This window comes from Electrophorus electricus, chromosome 19 (genome assembly GCF_041902795.1).
Source record: "Electrophorus electricus isolate QZ-2024a chromosome 19, ASM4190279v1, whole genome shotgun sequence".
Taxonomy (NCBI): domain Eukaryota; kingdom Metazoa; phylum Chordata; class Actinopteri; order Gymnotiformes; family Gymnotidae; genus Electrophorus; species Electrophorus electricus.
In genome coordinates, this window is record NC_137515.1 from 7,251,005 (window position 1) to 7,275,953 (window position 24,949).

The 24,949-nt window shown below is 44.8% G+C and overlaps 2 protein-coding genes across 3 annotated transcripts in view; one reads left to right on the plus strand and one right to left on the minus strand.

The window, feature by feature from the left end:
• Positions 1-1,440: 1,440 nt before the first annotated feature.
• On the plus strand, positions 1,441-17,826 carry dbh (dopamine beta-hydroxylase (dopamine beta-monooxygenase)). Its single transcript, XM_027008340.3, has 12 exons — positions 1,441-2,484; positions 4,514-4,660; positions 4,936-5,193; positions 7,574-7,750; positions 9,685-9,787; positions 11,179-11,345; positions 13,611-13,754; positions 14,006-14,044; positions 14,461-14,520; positions 15,383-15,510; positions 17,180-17,339; positions 17,680-17,826. The coding sequence occupies exons 1-12, from the start codon at positions 2,143-2,145 to the stop codon at positions 17,809-17,811; spliced, it is 1,857 nt and encodes a 618-aa protein (XP_026864141.2). The 5' UTR covers positions 1,441-2,142; the 3' UTR covers positions 17,812-17,826.
• A 336-nt stretch (positions 17,827-18,162) lies between these two features.
• Positions 18,163-24,949, minus strand: part of sardh (sarcosine dehydrogenase) — a 46,462-nt gene continuing 39,675 nt past the window's right edge. Inside the window, exons 20-21 of one of the 2 annotated variants that reach the window (XM_081702514.1) lie at positions 20,692-20,827; positions 18,163-19,222 (exon numbers count right to left, since the gene is read on the minus strand). In XM_081702514.1, the coding sequence (XP_081558640.1) occupies positions 19,088-19,222; positions 20,692-20,827 (271 nt within the window). In that variant the 3' untranslated portion in view covers positions 18,163-19,087. The remainder of the gene's footprint in view (positions 19,223-20,691; positions 20,828-24,949) is intronic. The other variant, XM_081702515.1, reaches the window with a different exon arrangement.

Genomic DNA, 24,949 nt, shown 5'->3' on the forward strand with positions numbered 1-24,949 from the left:
TCTCCACTCCCACTCTGGTCACCCCTCCTCTCTTCTTCTCTTCCAGTCTCTCAAGACAACTAAAGTTTAATTGATCTCTTCTGCTCTTCACCCCGCCGCTCCCCGCCAAACACAATGTCTGGTTTTGTGCTGTTGGTGCATTAAAAATATAGACCAGGCTCAATGGATCACGGGTGTCTGCTTGCCAAGCCCAGACAGTAGTCACATCTCCCTCTCCACCCCATCCAGCTTCCCTCCACCTCTCTCTTTCCCTCCTCCTGCCCCGGGCCTTCATTTCATTAACGGCCCTGACCTGGGTGTGCTCCTCCCTCTCTTTCTCTCCTCTTTGCCATCCATCCGTCTTCATCCCCCACTCCATGCCACTCCATCGCCCCAGGGGCCCAGATAACCTTTTACCTCCCTTTTCTCCCCCACAAACAAGGTGTCAGTGTTTCCCGACTGAAACGAAAGCACCGTGGCGGCCGCGTCTCCGTGCCGCCGCCTCTCCGGAACACACGCGTGCAAAAACACACGGACACGCGCGCACACACGCAGAGGGAGGCTTTTCTATTACCGCCCTAAACAGTGTTTCGTCTTGATTCCTTTTAATTCCTTGAAAGGCGAAGTAAAAGGTTGAAGGCTCCTTCCCTAAAGCCTTGCGGTGATGGAAAGTCATCCAGTTGCCTGGATATTCAGAGAGCACACACACACACACACACACACACACACACACACACACACACACATTGTAAGCTGCTCCCATTCTGTGGAGACATAAGTATAGTGCCTGAGCTAGGAAGGCCGGTTGCATGCTAAGCACATGAAAACCTCAGCCAAAAGGCTCGTTCACGGCCACAGTGGCAACCTTCAAAGCTACAGGCATTGAGAAAAGCATTAAAATAATCTGTGCTGCCCCCCACCCCCTGCCCCCCGCTTCCTCTCACAAGAGCGCCGCAGATCACTGTCACACGGCAGCTACGAGCACAGCGACCGTCGCCTTCTTTTACAGACACTCATTAGCGTCCTCTGGGTTTCAACGCCGACGTAGCCGATGCAACATTCAAACTTTCCTCATTTGCAGCATTTTATTGGGCAATAAAGGGAGATGAAGAAGCTTTAGGTGAAATCGTTTGCCGTCGACACCCATGAGTAACCATGGCGCCAGCCGCGCGCCGTCTCGGCTATCATCCAGGAGTTCTGGTTTACATGGGGCCTAAGGAAGTGGAACGCATTTTACAAACTCTTATGATCATAAAAAGAGCCTAACAGAAGCTTGCTTTGTGATCTTGATCCTGACAAAAATGATCAATGATGATCAATAATCACAATTCATCTAAATTACTGCCGGCATGCTCAGCACAAGACATGCTGTAAAATTGCTGATCAAAGATTTATGTCTGTTTTTTTCCGCCCCAGATTGTTTTGATTCAGAAGATCCTTGAAAGACCATGTTTTGGTGGGCCCCGCCCCTCCAGCAAAAGACAAGCAGATGTTGGAAAAAAGACACCACCCCAAAAAAGAAGTTTGACCAGAGGGTAAATAACAATCGAATTTTCGTTAACTCGAGCTAACGCGATTAGCGGGCATAAAGTACAGCCTGACAGAGGGCTGTGCTCTTAAAAGCTGGAGGCTGAGGGAAGAACCCGCACAGATCCTACAGCACCAGGACCAGACAGCCAGAGCTGAGAGAAGACCCCACACAGATCCCACCACACCAGGAACAGAGAGCCAGACCTGAGAGAAGACCCCACACAGATCCCACAGAATCATTACACAAACCCAAACCTGAGAAAAAACCTGCAGAGACACCACAGCACCAGGAGACGGAGTCAGACCTGAGCATCCAGTCAGCCGGAGAGGAGAAAGAGGCACCAAAACGAAAGACAGAAGGTGACGAACAAAACTCTGGAGCTGGAGAATCACTGGCAATGAAAGAGTCAGGAAAGTGGGCGTGACCTTGTTCCAGTCAAAGAGTGTCTTAGTGAGTGAGGGCCCAGTATATGTAAGTACATTACAGAATATCAAAGGTCAGCCTCTTTTGGAAAAGTGTCATCAACACCATCTTAGCAGCTAACTGATAGTTCGAGAAGGAAAAAACTGCACAAGAGTTCTGCCAGCTTGCTGTGGAGCAACGCTGCGGTCGGCTGAGCCGAGGCAGAGGAAATGCGTCTGCTGAACAAAGACCTGCGTCTGCAGGACATTGCGCTGATGTACGCGACCCTGCTCGCCGTCCTGGTGGTGCTCCTGGTCGCCCCCTACCAGGCTCCCTCTGCTCCACCTTCAGCAAAGTCCCCGAGAGCCGCCATGTCCCACCACGTACCGCTGGATCCGGCCGGCCGGCTGCAGCTCGCCTGGAACGTCAGCTACTCCCGGCAGGAGGTGTACCTGGAGCTGCGGGCCAAAGAGCTACGGCACGGTCTGCTGCTGGGCATGTCGGACCGGGGAGAGCCCACCGACGCCGACCTGATACTGCTCTGGGATGACGGACACAAGTCTTACTTTGGGGTAAGACGATACTTAGATGTAGGAGACTGACATTTTATCGATTGACATTTAGCAGACATGTTTGTGTTAGCCGGTCAAGCCAGAATTACGAGACCCTTGGATTATGTCTGATTGCTAAAGCATCTAAAACTAGGGTCCTTTTCATAGTACAACAGATTCTTTTTTGTAGTGCATTCTCATAGATTTTTCTCATTTTTAGCAAACTCTTTTAAAACAACTAACCCAGATCACACAGAAAAAACCCAAACCTCTAATGGACAACTGTAAAACATTAAGAGACCACTTAGAGAAAAATGTTCTTAGAAATATAAACACCCTTCAGAACCCATGGGAAAGCACGACTCCCAAATCAGTTATCAATTCTTTACTATTTACAAGCACAGGGGCCAAGCTCAATTTGTCGGAGAGGTGATACAGTTCTTAGATGGCTTCAGCGATGAGAAAATCCCTTGAGACTTGTGTTTTCTGCATTATGGTGGACTGTCTAACAGAAAACCACATTTGAGAACAGAGCACAGCAGATGAGGAAATAGGCTCGCTTGCCTTGGGCATGTGAATATAGTTCAGTATGTAGAGAACAAAGCGCAATTAAACAACTGAGCAGGCTCAGACTGATCCCTACAGCTACTGGGTTATTGTTATCATTTTGGCTCTTGCAGTAACTGACTGGAATTGTATCTGTCTGATAAAATTATCTGCTTTTGTGGTATGTGATTAATGTTTTTCAAGGATTAGAGTATTTTTCTAGCAAAATGTTTTACTTTAGCCAGTAAGCTAAATGCCCGTGTATCATTTATATCTACTACAATATGACGTCTGAATTCACTTAGGTGAGTCAATGCAAGCGAACGAGAGAGGGAGTCACGCAGCTTTAGAACTCCTCTGAGACACATGTCAGACCTGGGGAAGAACACACAACAGTGGGTCATTTTCTCTGTTGGGAATCTGTACTCGGTGTCTTCCAGTCTCTCTAGAGTGTGAAGAGCCTTCGTTGATGGGTCTTGCTATGATAGACCTGCAAAATCACACCCTCCCCCACGTATACACACACACACACACACACACACACACACACACACACACACACACACAAATACTGGTTTATTTTCAGTTTGTCCGTGCTGACACAGTTTTTGAAAATACTACCCTGTATGTCTTTCTTTGGCATCGCCTGATGAGTTACTCTGAGAGATGAAGGTCATGGCGGTGCCAGCATCACCTTCATCACCCCCATCATTTCCACGCCTTCTCAGCTTCCCAGCCGGTTTCCCACCAGCAAGCGCTGAATGGGTCGCTGTTGGCTGGCTCTGACAGTTTGGGTCGCAACACTGCTGATGTTAAATCATTTTGACAGATTGCATCTCAGTTTGTTTGTTTTTTAAACTGCTCCTTGGCAAAGTTACAAAGTGCGTGGATGGAAAACAATAGTCCACTCTGTAATGAAGAGGAAAAATGTACAAATGAGAAAAACAGAACGATTTGGAAAAACCATACTTTACCTATGAGCTCCAGGCTATATGCCAAAGTGCAGATTAGAGCAGACAGGTGCAGATGTCACAGTGGCTGCTAAGTAATGCCTTCCAGTTCTGCTAGAATTAAAGTAAGTTCTTAAAAGGTATATGATAATTAAACAGTGTTATTCTGCAGTGTGGCTCCTCCAGAGTGTTTCGTGGGAGCGACTACAGGGAGGAACTAGGGGCAGTCAGCAGGGGATGAATTAGGATTGAGCCGCGGAGAAGAGGAGCCGCTCAAGCTCTCTGACAGCCAGAGGAGGATACCAGCCCGTCTCCGAAAGGGAGGACACCAGCCTGTCCTCCAATGGGAGAACAACAGCCTGTCCGTGAATGAGGAGACACCAGCCTGTCCCCGAAAACCATTATGTCCTTGCAAAAGAAAGTTTACAGGCAGGACAAGCCTGGAGTACACTGTGCACTACATGCTCACATGGAACTGAAGCCCATAGCTTTTGGCACTCTGGCTTGTGTGCAATGGTGTGTGTGCTTGAGCGTTGGTGTGTTTGTGTGTGTAGGACGCCTGGAGTGATGCTCAGGGCAGGGTCATGCTGGACAGTCAGCAGGATTATCAGCTGTTGGAGGCACGCAACACCCCAGAGGGCTTCTGTCTGCTTTTCAAGAGGCCCTTCAACACCTGTGACCCTCACGACTATGTTATAGAGGTGTTGTACGACCCCCCCCCCACACACACACACACACAAAGTGGGGGAAAGAGAAAGGGGGACTATGTACAAGAGAAGCGCATTTGTAAGTAGAGAGATGTAGAAGGCAGGAGTGTATGTGTGTGTGTGTACGTGTGCGAGTCAATTTGGGTTTGTTGAGAGACACAATTGTGCAGTATAATATAAAATCTTCAGTAGATTATAACCATCCCGAAAACAAACATTTAAGTGCAATACCAGTTCCTGTACTGAGTAGGCACTGCTCTGATTGGCAGGAAGGCACTGTCCACTTGATATATGCTATCCTGGAACAGCCAGTGTACTCGCTCCAGAAGCTCAACGTGTCCCGCCTCCAAACCGGCCTTCAGCGAATCCTGCTTTTGCGTCCAGACACGCCCACCCCCAGTCTTCCACGTGACGTGCGTGCGCTGGAGGTTCTGGCTCCTAACATCGTCATCCCTACCCAGGAGACCACCTACTGGTGCTACACCTACCAGCTACCACCCAGGATGCCCAAGAACCACATCGTCATGGTAAGGACCTTCGGGTGATACTGCATTATGGTAAAAACATTTTTTACAGCATGAAGTAACAGTAACTCAATTCATTTCACTTCAGTTCAAATGTACCTATGATGTATAGATTCAATTCAAATGTGTCTATCGCTTTAACAACTGATATTCTCAAAAGAGCTTTAGAGTAATTTTTCAAAGACCCAAAAGGCAACAGGTGCAAGAACTAACTCTCTCGTGTGCAACTCTCTTGTGGCATAAGAAGGACCCTCAGGTGTAACTCCCTCAGGTGTAAGGAAGGACCCTCGGGTGTAACTCTCTGGTGTAACTCCCATGAGCGTAAGGAACGACCCTCGGGTGTAAGGAAGGACCCTTTGGACGTAACTCTCTCGAGTGTAAGGAAGGACCCTCGGGTGTAACTCCCTCAGGTGTAACTCCCATGAGCATAAGGAAGGACCCTCGGGTGTAAGTCCCTCAAATGTAAGGACACTCGGGAGGACCAGGTGCCAGAAGGAGCCCATCCTCCTTGGGTGACCCGGGATAGTACCGTACATACAAACACGAAACACAACACATGGAAACAATAACTGAAAATAAATAACAAATGAAACAATAAATGAAAACAGAGATAATAATAATAATATTATTATTATTATTATTATTATTATAACCTTTTGTATAGCATTTTCTATAATACAGTTTACAAAGTGCTTTAAAGAGAATAAAATGAATACAAGACAAACAAAGGTTATTACATCCTGAGATCTATCACTTCAGGAAGTAATTTGCAAAGTTAAAAAGTAAAAGGAAAGAAAATTAAATATAGTGAATAGAGTGAAATATTTAAATAGACATTAAAGGAATTAATTTCAATTTAAAGTATGAATTAAGTTCAGACAACTTAAAACCATATTTCCACCTTTTTACACTCATAAAGTCCATGGTCTATCAATCAAGGGCAAACTTTTATAATAGAAATACTGTTTGTTTTTTGTTGTTGTTGTTTTTTGTTTTTTTGTACAGACGTTAAATCAAAATGTAAAAATGCAAATGTAAAATTTAATTGTTAGTAAAATAAATAAATAAATAATTCTGAAGCTCATTATTTGTTAATGGCAACATGCCATATGTTAATGATAAATAGTAATATTAATGCTAACTAGTGCCATAGGTAATGTTAATGCTAACTAGTAATATTAATGGTAACTAGTGCCATAGGTAATGTTAATGGTAACTAGTGCCATAGGTCATGTTAATGCTAACTAGTAATATTAATGGTAACTAATGCCATAGGTGATGTTAATGGTAACTAGTGCCATAGGTGATGTTCATGGTATTTAGTAATATTAATGGTAACTAATGCCATAGGTGATGTTAATGGTAACTAATGCCATAGGTGATGTTATTGGTAACTAATGCCATAGGTGATGTTAATGCTAACTAGTTCCATGCGTAATGTTAATGGTAACTAGTGCCATGCGTAATGTTAATGGTAACTAGTGCCATAGGTGATGTTAATGGTAACTAGTGCCATAGGTAATGTTAATGCTAACTAGTAATATTAATGGTAACTAGTGCCATAGGTAATGTTAATGCTAACTAGTAATATTAATGGTAACTAGTGCCAAAGGTGATGTTAATGTTAACTAATGCCATAGGTGATGTTAATGCTAACTAGTGCCATGCGTAATGTTAATGGTAACTAGTGCCATAGGTGATGTTAATGGTAACTAGTGCCATAGGTAATGTTAATGCTAACTAGTAATATTAATGGTAACTAATGCCATAGGTGATGTTAAAACTCTAAAGATCTGCCTCCTACAAAGATCAATGTGAACTTGGGGATGGAGAGGAGACCTGCATCAGAGGACTGACGTGTACGGGTGGGGCAGTATGAGTGTAGGAGCTCAGATAGGTAGGGAGGTGCACGCCTGTGCAGAGCTCTGAGTGTAAGGAGGAGGAGTTTATACTGAATGCGTTCAGGAACGAGAAGCCAGTGTAACTGATATCAAATTAGGGTGATGTGAGCTGCACATTGATGGAGTGCGCATTTTTTAAAATCCAATCCATCTAAAAAGACCATGTATGTTGGACAGTGTTAATCTATTAATGAAATGTTCACATTTCATCTGAATGAATGTGTTATTGTTTTACTGATACCAATATTTCTGATCTCCAAGAAACTTATCTTCCTTGGGGCATCTCTGACGCCACTTCTTTTTAACAGCTCTGTTTTTCCACGTCGTATTGGACCTTATGTACGTTGGTAACTGGTGTACGTTGTGTACTGTACTATCATAAATAAGCCAGTCTCTCTCTCTCTCTCTCTCTCTCTCTCTCTCTCTCTCTCTCTCTCGCTCTCTTCCTGTTTCTGTCCCTCTGTGTCGCTCTCTCTCCGCAGTACGAGGCAGTCGTGAGTGCTGGCAATGAGGCGATTGTGCACCACATCGAGGTGTTTGAGTGCTCCCCACGCACGGATGCCATGCCCCAGTACAGCGGCTTGTGCGACTCCAAGATGAAGCCGCACTCGTTGAACTACTGTCGCCACGTGTTGGCAGCGTGGGCTCTGGGCGCTGAGGTAAAGCACCACCACCCCTGTGACCCCACGGCACCCCCACCACTGCAGAACCACCTCCCCCCCGCACCAACACAATCACCCCATCAGTGCTCCCACCACCACCACCACCACCACCACCTCTGTGACCCCACGGCACCCCCACCCCTGCAGAACCACCTCCCCCCCGCACCAACACAATCAGCCCATCAGTGCTCCCACCACCACCACCACCACCCCTGTGACCCCACGGCACCCCCGCCCCTGCAGAACCACCTCCCCCCCGCACCAACACAATCACCCCATCAGTGCTCCCACCACCACCACCCCTGTGACCCCACGGCACCCCCGCCCCTGCAGAACCACCTCCCCCCTGCACCAACACAATCAGCCCATCAGTGCTCCCACCACCACCACCACCACCCCTGTGACCCCACGGCACCCCCACCCCTGCAGAACCACCTCCCCCCCGCACCAACACAATCACCCCATCAGTGCTCCCACCACCACCACCCCTGTGACCCCACGGCACCCCCGCCCCTGCAGAACCACCTCCCCCCCGCACCAACACAATCAGCCCATCAGTGCTCCCACCACCACCACCACCACCCCTGTGACCCCACGGCACCCCCACCCCTACAGAACCACCTCCCCCCCGCACCAACACAATCACCCCATCAGTGCTCCCACCACCACCACCCCTGTGACCCCACGGCACCCCCGCCCCTGCAGAACCACCTCCCCCCCGCACCAACACAATCACCCCATCAGTGCTCCCACCACCACCACCACCACCACCACCCCTGTGACCCCACTGCACCCCCACCCCTGCAGAACCACCTCCTCCCCGCACCAACACAATCACCCCATCAGTGCTCCCACCACCACCACCACCACCACCACCACCACCGTGACCCCACTTCGCCCACTACTGAAATCCCATAGATATCTTTTCTGATTTATTTCACAGGGTCTCATTTGATGCCACCAAGCTAGAAAACATTATAAATGTGGGTGGGGCAATATCACTCGTGAACAAACGACATCATAAATAAATAAATGAAATCAATAAACACTCCCGTTGACACCTCTCGCTCTGCACTGCCATTCTGATCACTTCACCATTGCTAATGGCTCAGCTCTGGGCTTTTCTCTGACTGATAGGGAACAGTTCAGGCCCCAAGAGAGCAGGTATTAAGAAGCAGTGCGTTCGGCATCTCTAAAGACACGTACCGGCGAGCAGGCTGGCATTCGCCCACGTTCCCCAGGCACCCGCTGGGGATTGAAGCGGCGTGGAGGGCGGACTGAGGCCTTCCGGCAGTGGCAGCGTCAGGTGCCAAAGGGAAAAGGGGGGATGAGGAAGAGAGAGAGATTCCAACTGGATTACACTGGAGCAGAACTAACAAATCCACAGCAGGCAGGAAGCAAGCTGGAGAGATGAGCTTAGGCGCGAAACACAGAGGTCTGTTTCTTTCTTTCTTTTGTTTGTTTTTGTGACATTTTATTTTTTATAGATGGTGTTGGGCACTTTTTTTATATTCATTTGTTTTATGGCATGATGCTTCTAAAAGGAAGGGATACAAATAAAGCCAGAACGGTGAGATAGAGAGACAGAGAGAGACAGTAAGAGAAAGACCGACGGAGACAGAGAGAGAGAGAGAGAGAACTGGGGAGAGAACAGGTGGAAGGGAAAGAAAGCAGGTCAGTTATGTAAAGCTGTCCTTGGATGGCATTGTTGAAGCTTTCAAAAGAGGATTCATGAAGGGTTGTTTTACCTTAGGAACAGGTACACTATCCATCATGAAGGGTTGTTAGATGATTCAGAAAGCACTGAAGTGAAGTTGATCATAGAAACACCCAAGGTTTGATTAAATATAACACACTGTGTGTGTGTGTGTGTGTGTGTGTGTGTGTGTGTGTGTGTGTGTGTGTGTGTGTGTGTGTGTGTGTTTGCATAGGCATTTTACTACCCTCCTGATGCTGGCTTACCTCTCGGAGGAGAAGGTTCCTCTAGGTTTCTTCGTTTGGAGGTTCATTATCACAACCCACTCCTCATCTCAGGTACACACACACACACACACACACACACACACAGTAAGCCTGTCAGAGACACAGAGAGACACACACAAACACGGTTAGGCAGACATGCTCCTAATTAGTCCAACAGGGCTCTTTGATTTTCGGAACTTGATTGTGACATCCATTTCTGAGGTCAGGCTCATCCGTCTGAGGTAAGACTCATGCATGGCTAAGGTAAGCCCCATCTGTCTCTGAGGTCAGCGTTATGTGTCTCTGAGGTCAGCATCATGTGTCTCTGAGGTCAGCCTCATCTGTCTCTGAGGTCAGCCTCATCTGTCTCTGAGGTTAGCGTCATGTGTCTCTGAGGTCAGCCTCATCTGTCTCTGAGGTCAGCGTCATGTGTCTCTGAGGTCAGCCTCATCTGTCTCTGAGGTCAGCGTCATGTGTCTCTGAGGTCAGCGTCATCTGTCTCTGAGGTCAGCGTCATGTGTCTCTGAGGTCAACCTGATGTGACTCTGAGGTCAGCCTCATCTGTCTCTGAGGTCAGCCTCATCTGTCTCTGAGGTCAGCGTCATGTGTCTCTGAGGTCAGCGTCATGTGTCTCTGAGGTCAACCTGATGTGACTCTGAGGTCAGCGTCATGTGTCTCTGAGGTCAACCTGATGTGACTCTGAGGTCAGCCTCATCTGTCTCTGAGGTCAGCGTCATGTGTCTCTGAGGTCAGCCTCATCTGTCTCTGAGGTCAGCGTCATGTGTCTCTGAGGTCAGCCTCATCTGTCTCTGAGGTCAGCGTCATGTGTCTCTGAGGTCAGCGTCATGTGTCTTTGAGGTCAACCTGATGTGACTCTGAGGTCAGCCTCATCTGTCTCTGAGGTCAGCGTCATGTGTCTCTGAGGTCAGCCTCATCTGTCTCTGAGGTCAGCGTCATGTGTCTCTGAGGTCAGCCTCATCTGTCTCTGAGGTCAGCGTCATGTGTCTCTGAGGTCAGCCTCATCTGTCTCTGAGGTCAGCGTCATGTGTCTCTGAGGTCAGCCTCATCTGTCTCTGAGGTCAGCGTCATGTGTCTCTGAGGTCAGCCTCATCTGTCTCTGAGGTCAGCGTCATGTGTCTCTGAGGTCAGCATCATGTGTCTCTGAGGTCAGCGTCATGTGTCTCTGAGGTCAACCTGATGTGACTCAGGTCAGCTTTATGCTCCTCCACACCACTGCTTTTTAGGGCCAGCGGTGAACAGTGAGGAAGAAGTAGTTGGCTTACTACTCACCATAAGTGTTTGCGTTGCCCTAAAGAAAATGAAGCTCTCACTTCTCAATGTGGTGTTGCCTTTAAAATCATTTCAAAGTCATTTACACATCAAAACATTTTTGTTGTGCTAGTTTTGCTACAGTATCCCCTGACGGATGGAATGATAGGCTGCATTTTGCGTATGTGATACAGGTCGCCACGACTCCTCGGGCATCCGTCTGTGGTACAGTCCATCTCTGCGGCGGTTCGACGCAGGGATCATGGAACTGGGTCTCGTGTACACACCCGTTATGGCTATCCCTCCTCGCCAGACCGACTTTCAGCTAACTGGATATTGTACAGCCAAGTGCACACGCACGGTGAGTGGTACCATGAAAATGTCGGAATATCATTGGTCTGAATGCTGTTAAATGTGCGGTAAAGACAAGGGTTAACCTACAGCAAAGGGCAACATGTGTTTCAAAGACAGAAATATTTTTGAAAACATCATTATTCTAGTGTAAGCCAGTAGTTAGCCTAACAAATTTCTGCAATAAGGTCATATACAATATAAAATTAGATCTGTCCTAACTGGGAAAAGTGGTTTGTAGCTCTTCAGTTATGACTAAAATTGTCTGTATATAAGAGTTAAGACTAATATTGTCTGTATATAGTCAGTAAGAGATGCTGCTACAGAGAAGATGGTGCAAAGCATATCTGTTTTATAATTCATTAAAATGTTCTTGACACTCATTTTTCAGAAACAGGTTGATGTTATTGCCCGATTGCTGGTCTTGGCGGAATTAATTTTTTCATTTAATTTTAAGAAAAAATTAAGAAGAACTTTGTGCACATCTATTTTTATGCTTTTTAAACATTTATTTAAGCTTTACACTGTGTGCACAATTATTAGGCAAGAGAGTATTTGACCATATCATTATTTTTATTCATATTTTCCAACTCCAACCTGTATAAACTTGAGTGCTTATTAGATTTAGGTGACATGTATTTGCATAATGAAGGAGGGTGTGGCCTAAGGAGATCAACACCCTATATCAAAGTGTGCATAATTATTGGGTAGCTTCTTTTCCTCAGGCAAAATGAGCCAAAAAAGAGGTTTTACTGACTCTGAAATGTCAAAAATTGTAAAAGGTCTTTCAGAGGGATGTAGCACTCTTAAAATTGCTAAGATATTGGGGTGTGATCATAGAGCCGTCAAACATTTTATTGCAAATGGTCAACATGGTCACAAGAAAAGAAGACACAAAAAACTGCCAAACATTTGAGAAGAATCAAAGGTGAAGCGACCAGGAACCCGTCATCCTACAGTGCTATCATATTCCAGGACCTACCTTGAGTGCTCAGACGTACAAGGTGTTCAGTACTCAGAGACACCCAACCACCACTGAACAAGACACATAAGATGAAACGTCAAGAGACGCGAGTGACTCTTGACGGACCAGATGGATGGGCCTGTGGCTGGATCAGTATCGGGCACAGAGCTCCATTTCGACTCAGACGTCAGCAAGGTGGAGGTGGCCTACTGCTATGGGCTGGTATTATTAAAGATGAGCTAGTTGGACCTTTTCAGGTTGAAGATGGACTCAAAATCAGTCCCCAAACCTACTGCCAGTTTTTTGAAAACACTTTCTTCAAGCAGTGGGACAGGAAAAAGTCTGTATCTTTCAAGAAGACCATGATTTTTATGCAGGACAATGTTCCATCACAAGCATCGAAGTACTCCACTGCGTGGCTAGCCAGTAAAGGCCTTAAAGATGAAAGAATAATGAAACGGCCCCCTTCCTCACCAAGTTGAGAACTTGTGGGAGATTTACCGTGAAGGACAACAGTATACATCTCTCTGAACAGTGTCTGTTCAGGAGGCTGTGGTTGCTGCTGCACAAAAAGTTGATCGTCAACAAATTAAGAAACTGACAGACTCCATGAATGGAAGACTTATGATTGTTAATACAGATGATGTTATTTTCATCTGTTAAAGTGAGAATAATAAATAAGTGAAATGGGGAAAATTTCCATTTTTCATTTAGTTTATAAATGATAATAAATAATAATAATAATAATAATAATAATAATAATAATAATAATAATTATGCACACAGATATTCTCCTAAGAAAGCCAAAACCTCACTTAAATATTCAGGTTTGAGGTTTATTAATATTTTGGATTGGCCAAAAGCACTGTAGTTGTCCAATAATAAAATGAATCCTCAAAAATACAACTTGCCTAATAATTGTGCACACAGTGTAATGAAAGCAGGCAAGTCATTAAGAACATATCCTCTAGGAGGATATGTACAATGGTGGCCTGTTAGACAGCAGAAGCCACTGGAGGTTTTGAGTGACGTGGAGATTTGAGTGAAACAGACAAACCGGAATTTGACAACAGACTACAAGGCCAACTTTAGTCAGACCATCACTAGAACGCAAATCGCTTAATAGATCAGCCAGTCCTACAGCAGTGCCCTCTAAATTGAGCTGAGTGTTAAATTAATTTGTTCGTAGGTAAAGTGAATAGTTATTGTGGCGTTTAATTGTGCCGTTTAAATAAAGTGTCATCGGGCTATTCCTTCATAGGTACGTCGTCAGTCATCATTGTGGTGTTTATTTCCACGCGTCTCCTACAGGCCCTGCCTCCCAGGGGGATCCATATTTTCGCTTCGCAGCTGCACACTCACCTGGCTGGGCGCGCGGTGAGGACAGTCCTGATCAGAGGAGGCAGAGAGGTGGAGATCGTGCAGGAAGACAAGCACTACAGCACACACTACCAGGTACACACACTCACACAGGCGCACGCTTGTGCGTCTCTGAGAAGATTCACCCCCTATCAAACGCCTTTGATGCTCACTGCATCAATTTATGGATCACAAATATCAGCATAAAATAATCTAGCTGTGTAACTTGTTTGTTTACCAATTCATAATGATAGAGTTCACCTCACCTGTGTTTAGGCTCAGCTACAGGAAAATTGGTTTTGAATCATATTTTGAAAAAGGCTAACACGTCTCTGTTGCTGTTTCAGACAATCCGCATACTGAGGAAAACGGTGACCGTTTTGCCAGTAAGTCCCTGTGCCAGCCCTGGTTACTTATAGAAGAGAGCGAGTTGGGTGCTCTAAAAGAAGAGACGCATTTAGATGAGAATAAGAGCGCGCGACAAGCGACGTCGCAGGAAATGCCAAGCACAGCAGGCCACCAACAAAACAACAGCACTGCGTTTAGGCCCACGTGCACAGCAAGATGGCCAGTGCCATACAAAACAACAGAGCACCGCGTTTAGGCCCACGCACCCAGCGAGACGGCCAGTGCCACACAAAACAACAGAGCACTGCATTTAGGCCCACGCGCCCAGCGAGACGACCAGTGCCACGCACACCTGCCAAATGGTTGAAAAGCGAGATCTTAAAATAAATTTATACAAATGGAGAATTGTGAAAGCTCTTCAAAAGGTTGTGATCTGTGCGTGTGCTTCTCACAGGGTGATGACCTCCTAACGAAATGTACATACAACACAGAAGATAGAACCAAACCTACAGTGGTGAGTTCTTTTACATACATGTTACACACATGTGCACAGAAGGCGTGTATATACACTGTGGGCCTGCAGACAAGAGCAATATGCAATCTCTCTCATACGTCTGAGAAGTTAGACCCCCTTGGATTGCTGATTGCAAGCTGGCACATACACCTAAATCTCTCTCAAAGCCCTGCAAACACCCGTGGGGAGATTACAGGCCCAGCGTAAGTGGATCTAGCTCCTCTGCTGTGGCTCTGTCTGCTGTTAAAGCACCTCTGTTTACATGGTGAGATCTCCTTGGCTCATGCTGTCACCAGTTTCCTCTGTGCAGTTAACAGGATGAGCTGACTAGATCAGTAGATTACAGAGATTCTTGTACTGCACACCGACTTCAAACCAGAAAGTGCTCAGTTTTGTACTGTGAACACATTTCTGCAAAATCTACAGTAGGTAGGCCTAACTGTCCCCCAAAGCACCACAGCCTTACAGCTGTTATAATCCATATTGCTGTTCCACCAGAATGAGCCACTGAAGGCATTCAAAAGCTCCGTTCAATGCCACACCTTCTCTCCAAAGCCGCTCCCTCCACAGAATACATGCCTGGTGTTTCGCCTAGCCTAGCCACAAAATAACTGACAGGCAAAAAAAAATTGGAGATGCACACACACACAGTTCCTGAGTTTCCAGATTTGATCTTCAATAAGAAAAATTGCTTATTGGAAATATAAGATCACCTCCACTGTTCCATGGAACCTTCAAGTCACATACTGTTGTCAGCAGTAATAATCTGAATTATAATGATTATGACCCAACCAGTGGTTAATGGTATGGTTATGACCAGCAGGGCCAACGGGGACACACTAATGGCTGCCTCTCTGTGCAGGGAGGGTTCGGCATCATGGAGGAGATGTGTGTGAACTACGTGCACTACTACCCACGCATCCAGCTGGAGCTGTGCAAGAGCCACGTGGACCCGAGCTTCCTGCAGAAATACTTCAGCCTCATTAACAGGTGTGGGTGGGGCCAGGCTTCCTGTAGAACTACTTCAGTCTCATTAGCAGTTATTGGGGGGGGCTAATAGGTGTGGGGTGGGGCCAGGCTTCCTGTAGAAACGCTTCAGCCTCGTTCACAGATGTGGGAGGGGCCGAGCTTCATCTAGAACCACTTCAGTCTCATTAACAGTTATGGGGGGGGGGGGGGGGGGGCTAACAGATGTGGGTGGGGCCAGGCTTCCTACAGTAATGCTTCAGCCTCATTAACAGGTTCTACAGATTTACACCTTCAGATCCATTTTGCACTATATTCTCAGTTTTTATTTCAAGTTTACAAACACACATTTCGTTATTCCATTCAAACTTTATTTTATTTCAATTTTAAAATCAAAGTCAAATTTGTTTTTATAGCAGCCCGCTTTTTACGACAGCCGTTGTCACAAAGCAGCTTGACGTGTCCGAGTCCAAGCCCCCAGTGAGCAAGCCCAGGGTGCCAGTGGCAAGGAAAACCCCCCTAGAGCATGAGGAAGAAACCAAGACTCAAAAGGGGGGCATCCTCCTCTGGTCGACAACAGTCACTACAACAGCAACAATATAAAGAATAAAGAGCAAAATAAATAGTGAAAGAAAAGAACAAGAATAATAATAATAAAGAAACGAAGCAATGAATTTCTATTCCGGTTTTCAAGAAGTCTTAGTCTGGGTTCGACGGTGTATCTGTCTGAAACCAATCTTGCATGAAAATGTCCGTCAAGGGCAATGAAGGAGTAGTTGGCTTGGGTGGAGAGTGTGTCATAGCGGGGGGGGGGGGGGAACAGCTCCCCGCCGCTCTCAGTCAACAAACTTGAGCGACAAAAGAGAGGTGAAGCGACAGCATCATAACATCCCAGTTTACCATAAAGTTACCTGGTACTAGTAAAAACCCCGCACCTTTTGATCTAAGCAGACGTAGCAGATCGAATTTGCTTAAGTACTGTGGGGCAAGACCATTCAGTGCTTTGTAGGTCATTACAAGTTTTTTATAATCAATATGAAATTTTATTGGGAGCCAGTGAAATATAGATGAGACAGGAGGAATGTGATCAAACTTTCTAGTTCTAGTTCTAGTAAGAATGGCTGCTGGATTTTGAACTAGCTGGAGCTTGTTTAGGAACTTAGTCGTACAGCCAGACAGTAAGGCATTACTGTAGTCCAATCTTTAAGAGATAAATACATGGACTAGCTTTTCTGCATCATGTGAAAAGATCTTGGATCTTGGAAATAAATTAAGGTTTGAGATCAGTTTAATGGCTGACATGGGTCAAGGTTAGATTTTCTTGGTAAGTAGTCTCATATACTACTAATCTGAATGATTTCGGTACTTGGTCAACGTTTAAGGACTTTTTAAATTAAATTTAGTAAAGATTCACTCACTTCAGGTAGGATTTCTTTAAGAAAGTGTGGGCAGTGAATCTAGTAAGCAGGTGGAAGATTCTGGGTGTCAGAAGATGTCAGAAGAGATCAGAGAAGTTAGTTCAGGCTCTTGGATAGGATTAAAGCACATACCAAATTCTTCAGTGCTGTGGATGCTGCTTTCTTATTCTACAGTGACGGATGAAGTGGGAGTGGTGCGGAGCCGGTATGCTCCTGCCTTGGTGCAGCAGCCACGAGCTGACGGTGCATTACCCCGTGGTTCTTCTCTCCACCAGGTACCACGGAGGGGAGGGCTGCAGCTGCTCTCTGACCAGCGTGGAGGAGGAGTTCTCCTCTGTGCCCTGGGACACGTTCAGCGGGGAGGTGCTAAGCTCCCTCTACTCCACCTCCCCCATCACCATGCACTGCAATCAGTCCACGGCGGAGCTCTTTCCTGTGAGTTGCGCTCCTCCACCTCTGCTCACCATGCTTCACCTCCCCACTCCGCCTCTTCCACCATGGATGATAATCCATACCAGAAAATGCACTAAAGTAGAATGTCCTGGTTGCCATGGTTACATAAAGAATGTAAGGCATACCGTCGCAGTTCTCCACTGCCTTGGATATGGATTTAGAATCTGACCTGTACCAGGTATGGGGGGGGGGTTGAGACCTGGACCAGGACAAAAACCTGGAGTGGTTGAGCTGGGCGGAAACTGTGCTTTGTGCTCATGAATCAGGAAATAAAGCACACAGATACTCACACCCCCTTTGCCTGTTTCTTTACCTCCTCCAGGGAAACTGGGAGAGGCAGAAGATTCCTGAGGTTTCAGTTGAGCTCCAGCCGCATCCATACCCCTGTGAGCTGGGCAGGCTGGCCACCCAGGGGGGCGGCCCTACAGAGGTGGGGCCAGCCCACACTGGCTAAACTCACCCACCCCCAAATCCACAGCTACGTGACACACACATGAACATGCAGACTATTAACCGACAGCATGATACCAATAAAGACAAAAAACATGAAAATACTAATGATTTTAAATAGTCAGTTATTTAGATTCCTGCTTTGGTTATTTTAAAGTAAACACTAGATTTTAAAATCCTAAAAAAATCAAGCTTAAAATTGAGAGAAAACATTGTAAGACCAAGTAAGAGTTCTAGACCCGACATGTTAAAACAAGGAAATAACACTACTAGAGTATTTTACCATAAAAAAAGAGCAAACTGCTGACATTTCGGCACAAGATCTTTAGACTTAAATTCGTGTGATCATTTTATTAACATTAATCAGTGTGGCTGGTATCTGAAGCTCAAATTTTTCCTTGAACAGACAGGATCATTTTGCAAAAGACTGAACTCCTGTGTTAATTTCTATTGGTGCACAGGTAACCGTAAAGACTAGCAACATGAGTTCTGCCATAAACCCTTCATATGCAGCAGGAACACACACTGGCAAGCCAGACATAATCTTCATGTGGATCTGACACTTCAAAAGAATATCCCCTCACAAAAAAAGTACTTGTATCTTATCAAGGAGGAATATAGTTGTGCACTATGTTACACTGTAGTTCCCAAATAATTTGCTCTGGTAAAGTCAGTTGCTGAAACTGAAAATACAAGTTCAGACAGTACAAGTACAAAGTCTGACTGGAGCACTATTTCAACCTGAAATGTGTTTCATTTGCAAATACACGATAAATCATCCGTCAAAAATAAGTCATAATGAACAAGTAGCAGTTACTGCAGAGAAGTATCTGCCAGCTTTTCAAAGCTCCAGCAAAGCCTTAAGAGCTTGCTTCTTTTACACTCATTCCCACAAATATTTGCTTTAATATTTTACATTGTTGATGGAGGATTGTTAGTAGTAGTTATTTCCTTTAATGACAATTTAGGATAAGACCATTACATTTTTATTTATGATTTAAGACTGTTAACTTTTCACTAAACTTTGAATAAGGAAACAAATTAAATCAAACCAAAGCAAACAGAACAAAGGTTGTGACATTCTCTCCTGGCTGACCCAGCCGTCCTGCTACCTCTGCACTCAGCGGGAGCATAGCTGGGAGGAGACAGTGTCCTGCTGGGACCGGGTCGTTGAACAGCTGCTCTCGAAGGATGTCCAGCGTGTATGAATGGCCCACTCAAATCCAGGCCCTGCAGGTAGCGCAGGACGCCGGCAGGAATCGCGGGATGCCAGCAGGTCTTTATTCTGTGCTGTAGATGCCCTTCACACGCTTGTTGTCGGGGTCAAAGGGTGACTTCAGGTGGGCACGGGCCTTGTACACCACCCCCATCCTCTCTAGGCTGAACTCCCCACTGCGGATGTATTCCGGGGTTACCTGGAAGCATGAGCACACGCACACGTTAACAATGAGTGTGTGCCCTAGATTCCTGGCATCCCCATGCATAGCACTAACCCTCTCGCCCCACTGCTTTCCTGAGGCTTCCAGACCTTTTCTAACCCAAAGCACACAGCTACTGTTTGGAACCACTTTAATCACTTAATATCCATCTCAGTGTCAAGCAAAGAGTGCTCTGCCCAACCCCGACTGGGTCTAGCCACCCCCCTTTGTTCTCGCTCTCTCCCTCCTTCCCTTCTACCCTCTGCTGCAGCTTTAATTAAATCTCAGGGTGCATCAAGTGGTCCCATCCCTCCAGCTAAGCACTGCCACAAACAAGACCGAGTGACCTGCAACCCCAGGGTCATGCAGCGCACACGCAGCCACAGTGGCTCTAGAGTGACCTGAAGGCAGTGTTTACTACACTGACCAAATTAGGAGTTCAAAAGCACACACACTGCAGGATGGAGATCACTGATGAGGGCAGAGCTGAAAGAAACCACAGACGAATGTTTAAGTCAGAGAGGTCAGTGAGAGTGTAACAGAGGTCTGGTCAGATGAGTGCAGCTCTCTGCTCTTCCCATAGCTGGACCGTAAATGGAAAACATGAACTCAGCTCCACACTGGTGCTCCTTATCCATCCCTCAACATTACATCATCATTTTACACACACACACACACACACACACACACACACACAAACCCTCCCCATTACAAACACACACACCCACCCCCCACCCCTCCTCATTATATCAACACAAATGTAACCCTCCCCATTGCAAACCCACACTTAAACCCTCCCCATTATAGACACACACACACACAAACACAGCAGGAACCCAGAGCAGTGAAAGAGTACGCTCTACACAACTAATGAAGCCATGCCCCCATCTGCTCGTCGGCCTCGGTCTGCTGTAACTCTCTGCTGTCAGCCTCTCCCAGCAAACCTACAACTTCGCCCTTACAGCAGCCCAGAGCTGAGGGAGACCGAGAAACAAAGACAGGGAGAGAGACAAAGCGAGAGATGTGTGTGTGGGGCTGTCTCTCCACAGCAGCGTCAGAGAAGCACCTCACTCCTGAGATGTGCCCACTGAGCCTCTTTTCTTTATTGTATTACACTATACACAGCAGTGCAACCAGACCCCACAAGCACGAGTGAAGAGCAGAGACAAGGGCTGTATCGCTGCTCTCCCTTTTCTACGCTCGACTCCCCCGACAGGTGTTTCCAATAAAGTGGCCAGCTCGGGGAGCGTACGTGAGTATGGTTCCGAGATCCCGGACACAGGGTGCATGTGTGTTCTGAGGTGGTGTGTGTGTATGTGTGTAGTTTCGTATGTGGTGTGATTGAGAGTGTAGCCTGGTCTGCAACTCTTACTCTACATATGTAGAGTAGAGTATGTGTGTGTGTGTGTGTGTGTGTGTGTGTGTGTGTGTGTGTGTGTGTGTCTCCGATTTCCGTGGGAACTCACCACGCCTCCGTCTGGCTTCCGGATGTATCCGTAGCCGATGGTCTTATCGATGGCGTAGCCAAACTCGGCACGCCGCAGGTGACCAACAGGAACCCCATTGCAGTAGATGGCTTCTAAGCCAAACATGGGAACCCTCCTGTATGGACAACCAGAAAATGCATCATATTACAGAGCAGGGATTTCTTGTACCATTGCCAGTGGGGGGTGGGGGGAGGGCAGTGGTTACACTGATTTTAAACTCCCTGATAGTTGATTTGGCCTGCCGGAGATGAGAAAGGACGGGAACATTCAAGAGAACAGTGTCAGTGTCATATTGTGTAAGACGTCTATTCCTGATCTATTGAAAGGTAAAACATTTCATAGCATTTATGATTCAATTAAATTTTGTGATATTGCACAGGGACTCCAGATGGGGAGAACAAACATTTAGCAGGTGTCCTCCCCCCACTCCATGTGTGTGCATGCGCACACACACAGATGACATTTGGACAGCATTCTTGTCAAGTGCTTCATTTAAAAGCACTTCTGTGTGCAGCACACAGATACATGATGAGAATCACATTGAGGAACATTTGTGCTTTTTTCACACGTGACTTACATGTGAGGCACACGTCACAGTAAAGAGTAAAGGAATGACATTGCTATGAGGTTTTTACTTCATTATTATTATTATTATTATTATTATTATTACTCAAACATTGCAGGTTTCATTTATGAAAATATCTAGGGCCCATAATAGTCAGGAAATGAGCAAGTCTAGATTTCAATTTCTAGTCATTATGGGATCCAGTGATATAATCACCCTGAAAGAAGGCTTTAAATAACCAGGAGACAGCCCTCGTCCCCTCCAGGGCTATACATTCTGACTAACCTAACATTATGTTTTCGGAAAGAGGAGCCTGCCCCCCCTTGAGTCTTGTATCCTCTCAAGGTTTCCTCCTCATGTTCCAGGGAGTTTTTCCTTGCCACCGTCACCCTTGGCTTGCTCACTGGGGGTTTGGACTTGGACATTTGTAAAGCTGCTCTAACATTTGTTGTAAAAAGCGCTATATACATTAATTTTGATTTTGATTTGATTGACTAACCTCCAAAGTACTGATAATCTATACAGAATACAAGTTAGATGGTGCTATATCCATTTTAAGAAATGTAGAATTTTCTGGATTTTCTATTACTCCATTTGATTTTCTGCAATCACCATTTTCTCCCTTATAAATGGGAACATGAATGTGGGAGTAGTGTATATGTGTTTCTGTGTAATGGACACAGCCCTCTTCCATGTACTGTGTTTGGTGCTGTAGTGGAGCCCTCTGCCCACAGATAGGACAGGCTATCCCCCACACCTAGACACTTCCTCTAGCTCAATCCAGGGACATCTACTGGAAACTCCAGCCTTGGAAACACACCCCATTTACCCATTTTCTCATTTGCATTTTTCTGTTCTTGTTTGTTTAGGGAGTAGATTGGCTAAGTCTTATTTTGCTAACATCAATACTGATGGATAAATACACTAGTGACAAAGCAAAGATCATTTCTCTTAATGTCAGTGGGATGTAGAATCCAATCAAAAACAAAGAAAGAACAAGCCCATGTAGGATATTTACAGGAAGCCTAAATGATAACGAGCATGAACCACTAACGAGAATGGGCTTCATCTGCGCGTTTTTCTCCTCATGTAAACCATAAGAGAGGATGTGCTATTCTCATCTCAAGCTATGTTTGAAAAAGGGAGGGCAACCTGGATGGGCATCCAGTTACATTATTAAATATAGAGAGGCACCCCAAGGAAGTGATATTAGTTTTTCCCAGAAAATCACCAATATAATAATAGAAACAAGTCTCTTGATATTTGGGAAATTTTGAATATACACTTACAACAGAGGTTAGCCTCTTTTAGCTAAAAAACAAAAACATGATTCAAAGATTGTTAACACTTTTTGAAGATGTTGGTCTAAGTGACATATGGACACACCTTTTCTCTAATAGAATGGATTACACCTAATACTCCGCCTCCTCATGCCCTGTACATGGCAAAAGACGACTTCACAACATTCAGGAAAGATAAAAGACAAAACAAATATCTGTGGAATTGGGACAATAGATTCGAATCACCATACACCTATATATTTATCTGATTTTTCTGACTTTTACCTGCAACCACAGAATATATGGATACCGAATTCAAGTCTACTCAAATGATCCCTATTTTAAGGAACATATTAAAGAAAATCAGACTTTACTTGGAATTTAAGGATATTGGAAAGTTTTTACCTCTCATTCTATGGGACACTCCGCAGGCTTTTTAAGAGGAAAATCAAAGAAATATCTTCATATAAGAAAAAATAAGGAATAAAGCAATAGAGAAATTATAAAACATGCTTAAGGGACGCACAAGCAATAATCTCAATATCAAAAAAGGCAAGGCAATACATCAGCCACCACTCGCTCCATACACCAGACAAGATGAAGACGATGAATTAAAATTATTAAGGGACTGTGCATAAACTGGTTGTTACATGGATTACTTCTCACTGTTGAATAATTTTGTATTAGTATTAAATTTTAACAAGGTCTTGTTTAATATCAGAACTTGTCAAAAGTGTGTAAACAGGTTCAGTACCTTACACAGGAATTTCAGCGTTAATGTTGGGGGGGGCTTATCCAGTGTCTTGTAGAGTTTTTCTTTGCTTTGTTTAATTTTCCTAGCTACAACACAATCATTACCTTCAGCCTTATAAGCATCTATAAAAATCTGAATTATTTCTGAGGTTTCAGGGTTGGGGTCTCTGAGCCCCTTCAGAAAATTCCCCCCCAGAGATAACGACTCGAGTCACACTTTGGATATATTCTGAAAGACCTGCAATTTGACATTTACTTAAATACTCAAGACTCAACTGTCTTAAGACTCATGAAATTTAAGCATGGGGGGGAAAAAAAACAAGAGTTTAACTTATTGTTTGAATAAAACATTTCTGTCTAATCCCCACGTGAACATCTTGCCTGTCTGTTGCCTGCAGTTTATTCATTTATTTTTGGAGCTTGCAGCTCTCACACTGATGTTAAATTCAGCATGGGTGCACAATGAGCCTTTAATCACCATTTTGAGCTACAAAAACATTGAGTCAGCTGGACAGTGTGCAACATGCAGCAGAAGACACTGGCAAAACAACAATGAATCTTATCAGACATTTTAAAACAACGAAAGTTTGGTATGGACACCAAGCATGCTGTCAACTAGTTAGAAAGTTAGCCTAAAGTTTGGATAAAAAGTATATGTTAACCGGGTAGACTTTTTCTAGTATGTACCATATTTTAAGCCTAACAAGTTTCTAGCTATTGTACAATCTCCATTGTCCAACAACCATTTTCTTGTTAACAATTGTTAGTTTGCAGACCAGTATAAATCAACCATTAGATGTTAGGCACTGTTCTATGTCTTTGCAATTGAGAATACACATTAGCAGGCTAAACTTTAAAACAGGGACAAAATATACGTTTTACTTGTTTACTTACACAAACTATATGCTACTTGTTACTTGTATACAGTTTAGGGAGGTACTTTTGTAATGTTACACAAAAATTTTCTAAAGGAGAATTATCCAGAGACTCGAGATGGAACACCTCCAAGTTCCCCATTTGACAATTTTACAGATGCCATATTGGGTCCATTGCCTGTACTTGTGGTTGTACATTGCTGGTGTGAAATATAGATCATAAGCTGGCCAGCTCAATACTTTAATTTCTCTATGAACCTGAACTAATTGAACGACCTCTAGCCATATCTTAATACACAATGGTTCCGTCACTGTAATCTTTCTTTTGCTCTGTTGGGAAATTGACTGTATTCATGTATAAATCAGGGAAAATTCTGTGTTTTCATTTAGCTTTATAAGTTCACACAAACAAACTAAAAATCATATGAAGTTGTTTTGCCTATTTATTTTAAACACTGCATTTGGCTGGCTGTAGTTTTCGTTTTCTCCGTCATATGTGTTTGGGAATGTATGAGTTTACTTTCGTATAATACATCACCTGCCATTAATAATGTGACTACACTAAAATTCTGCAGTAAAGACTCGAAAGTTGGCTTGTTCTCATGAAGTGATGAAGTGCACATTCTATTGTGTTTTAAAGGTTAAGCACCACCCAATTGAGCTCTTTAACATCGTCTTAGATACTGAATATATATGTGAATGAAAATGAAAATTACATGTGCATTTTTAAAATGACGAATTCAAATAAATTGATGTATAAACCC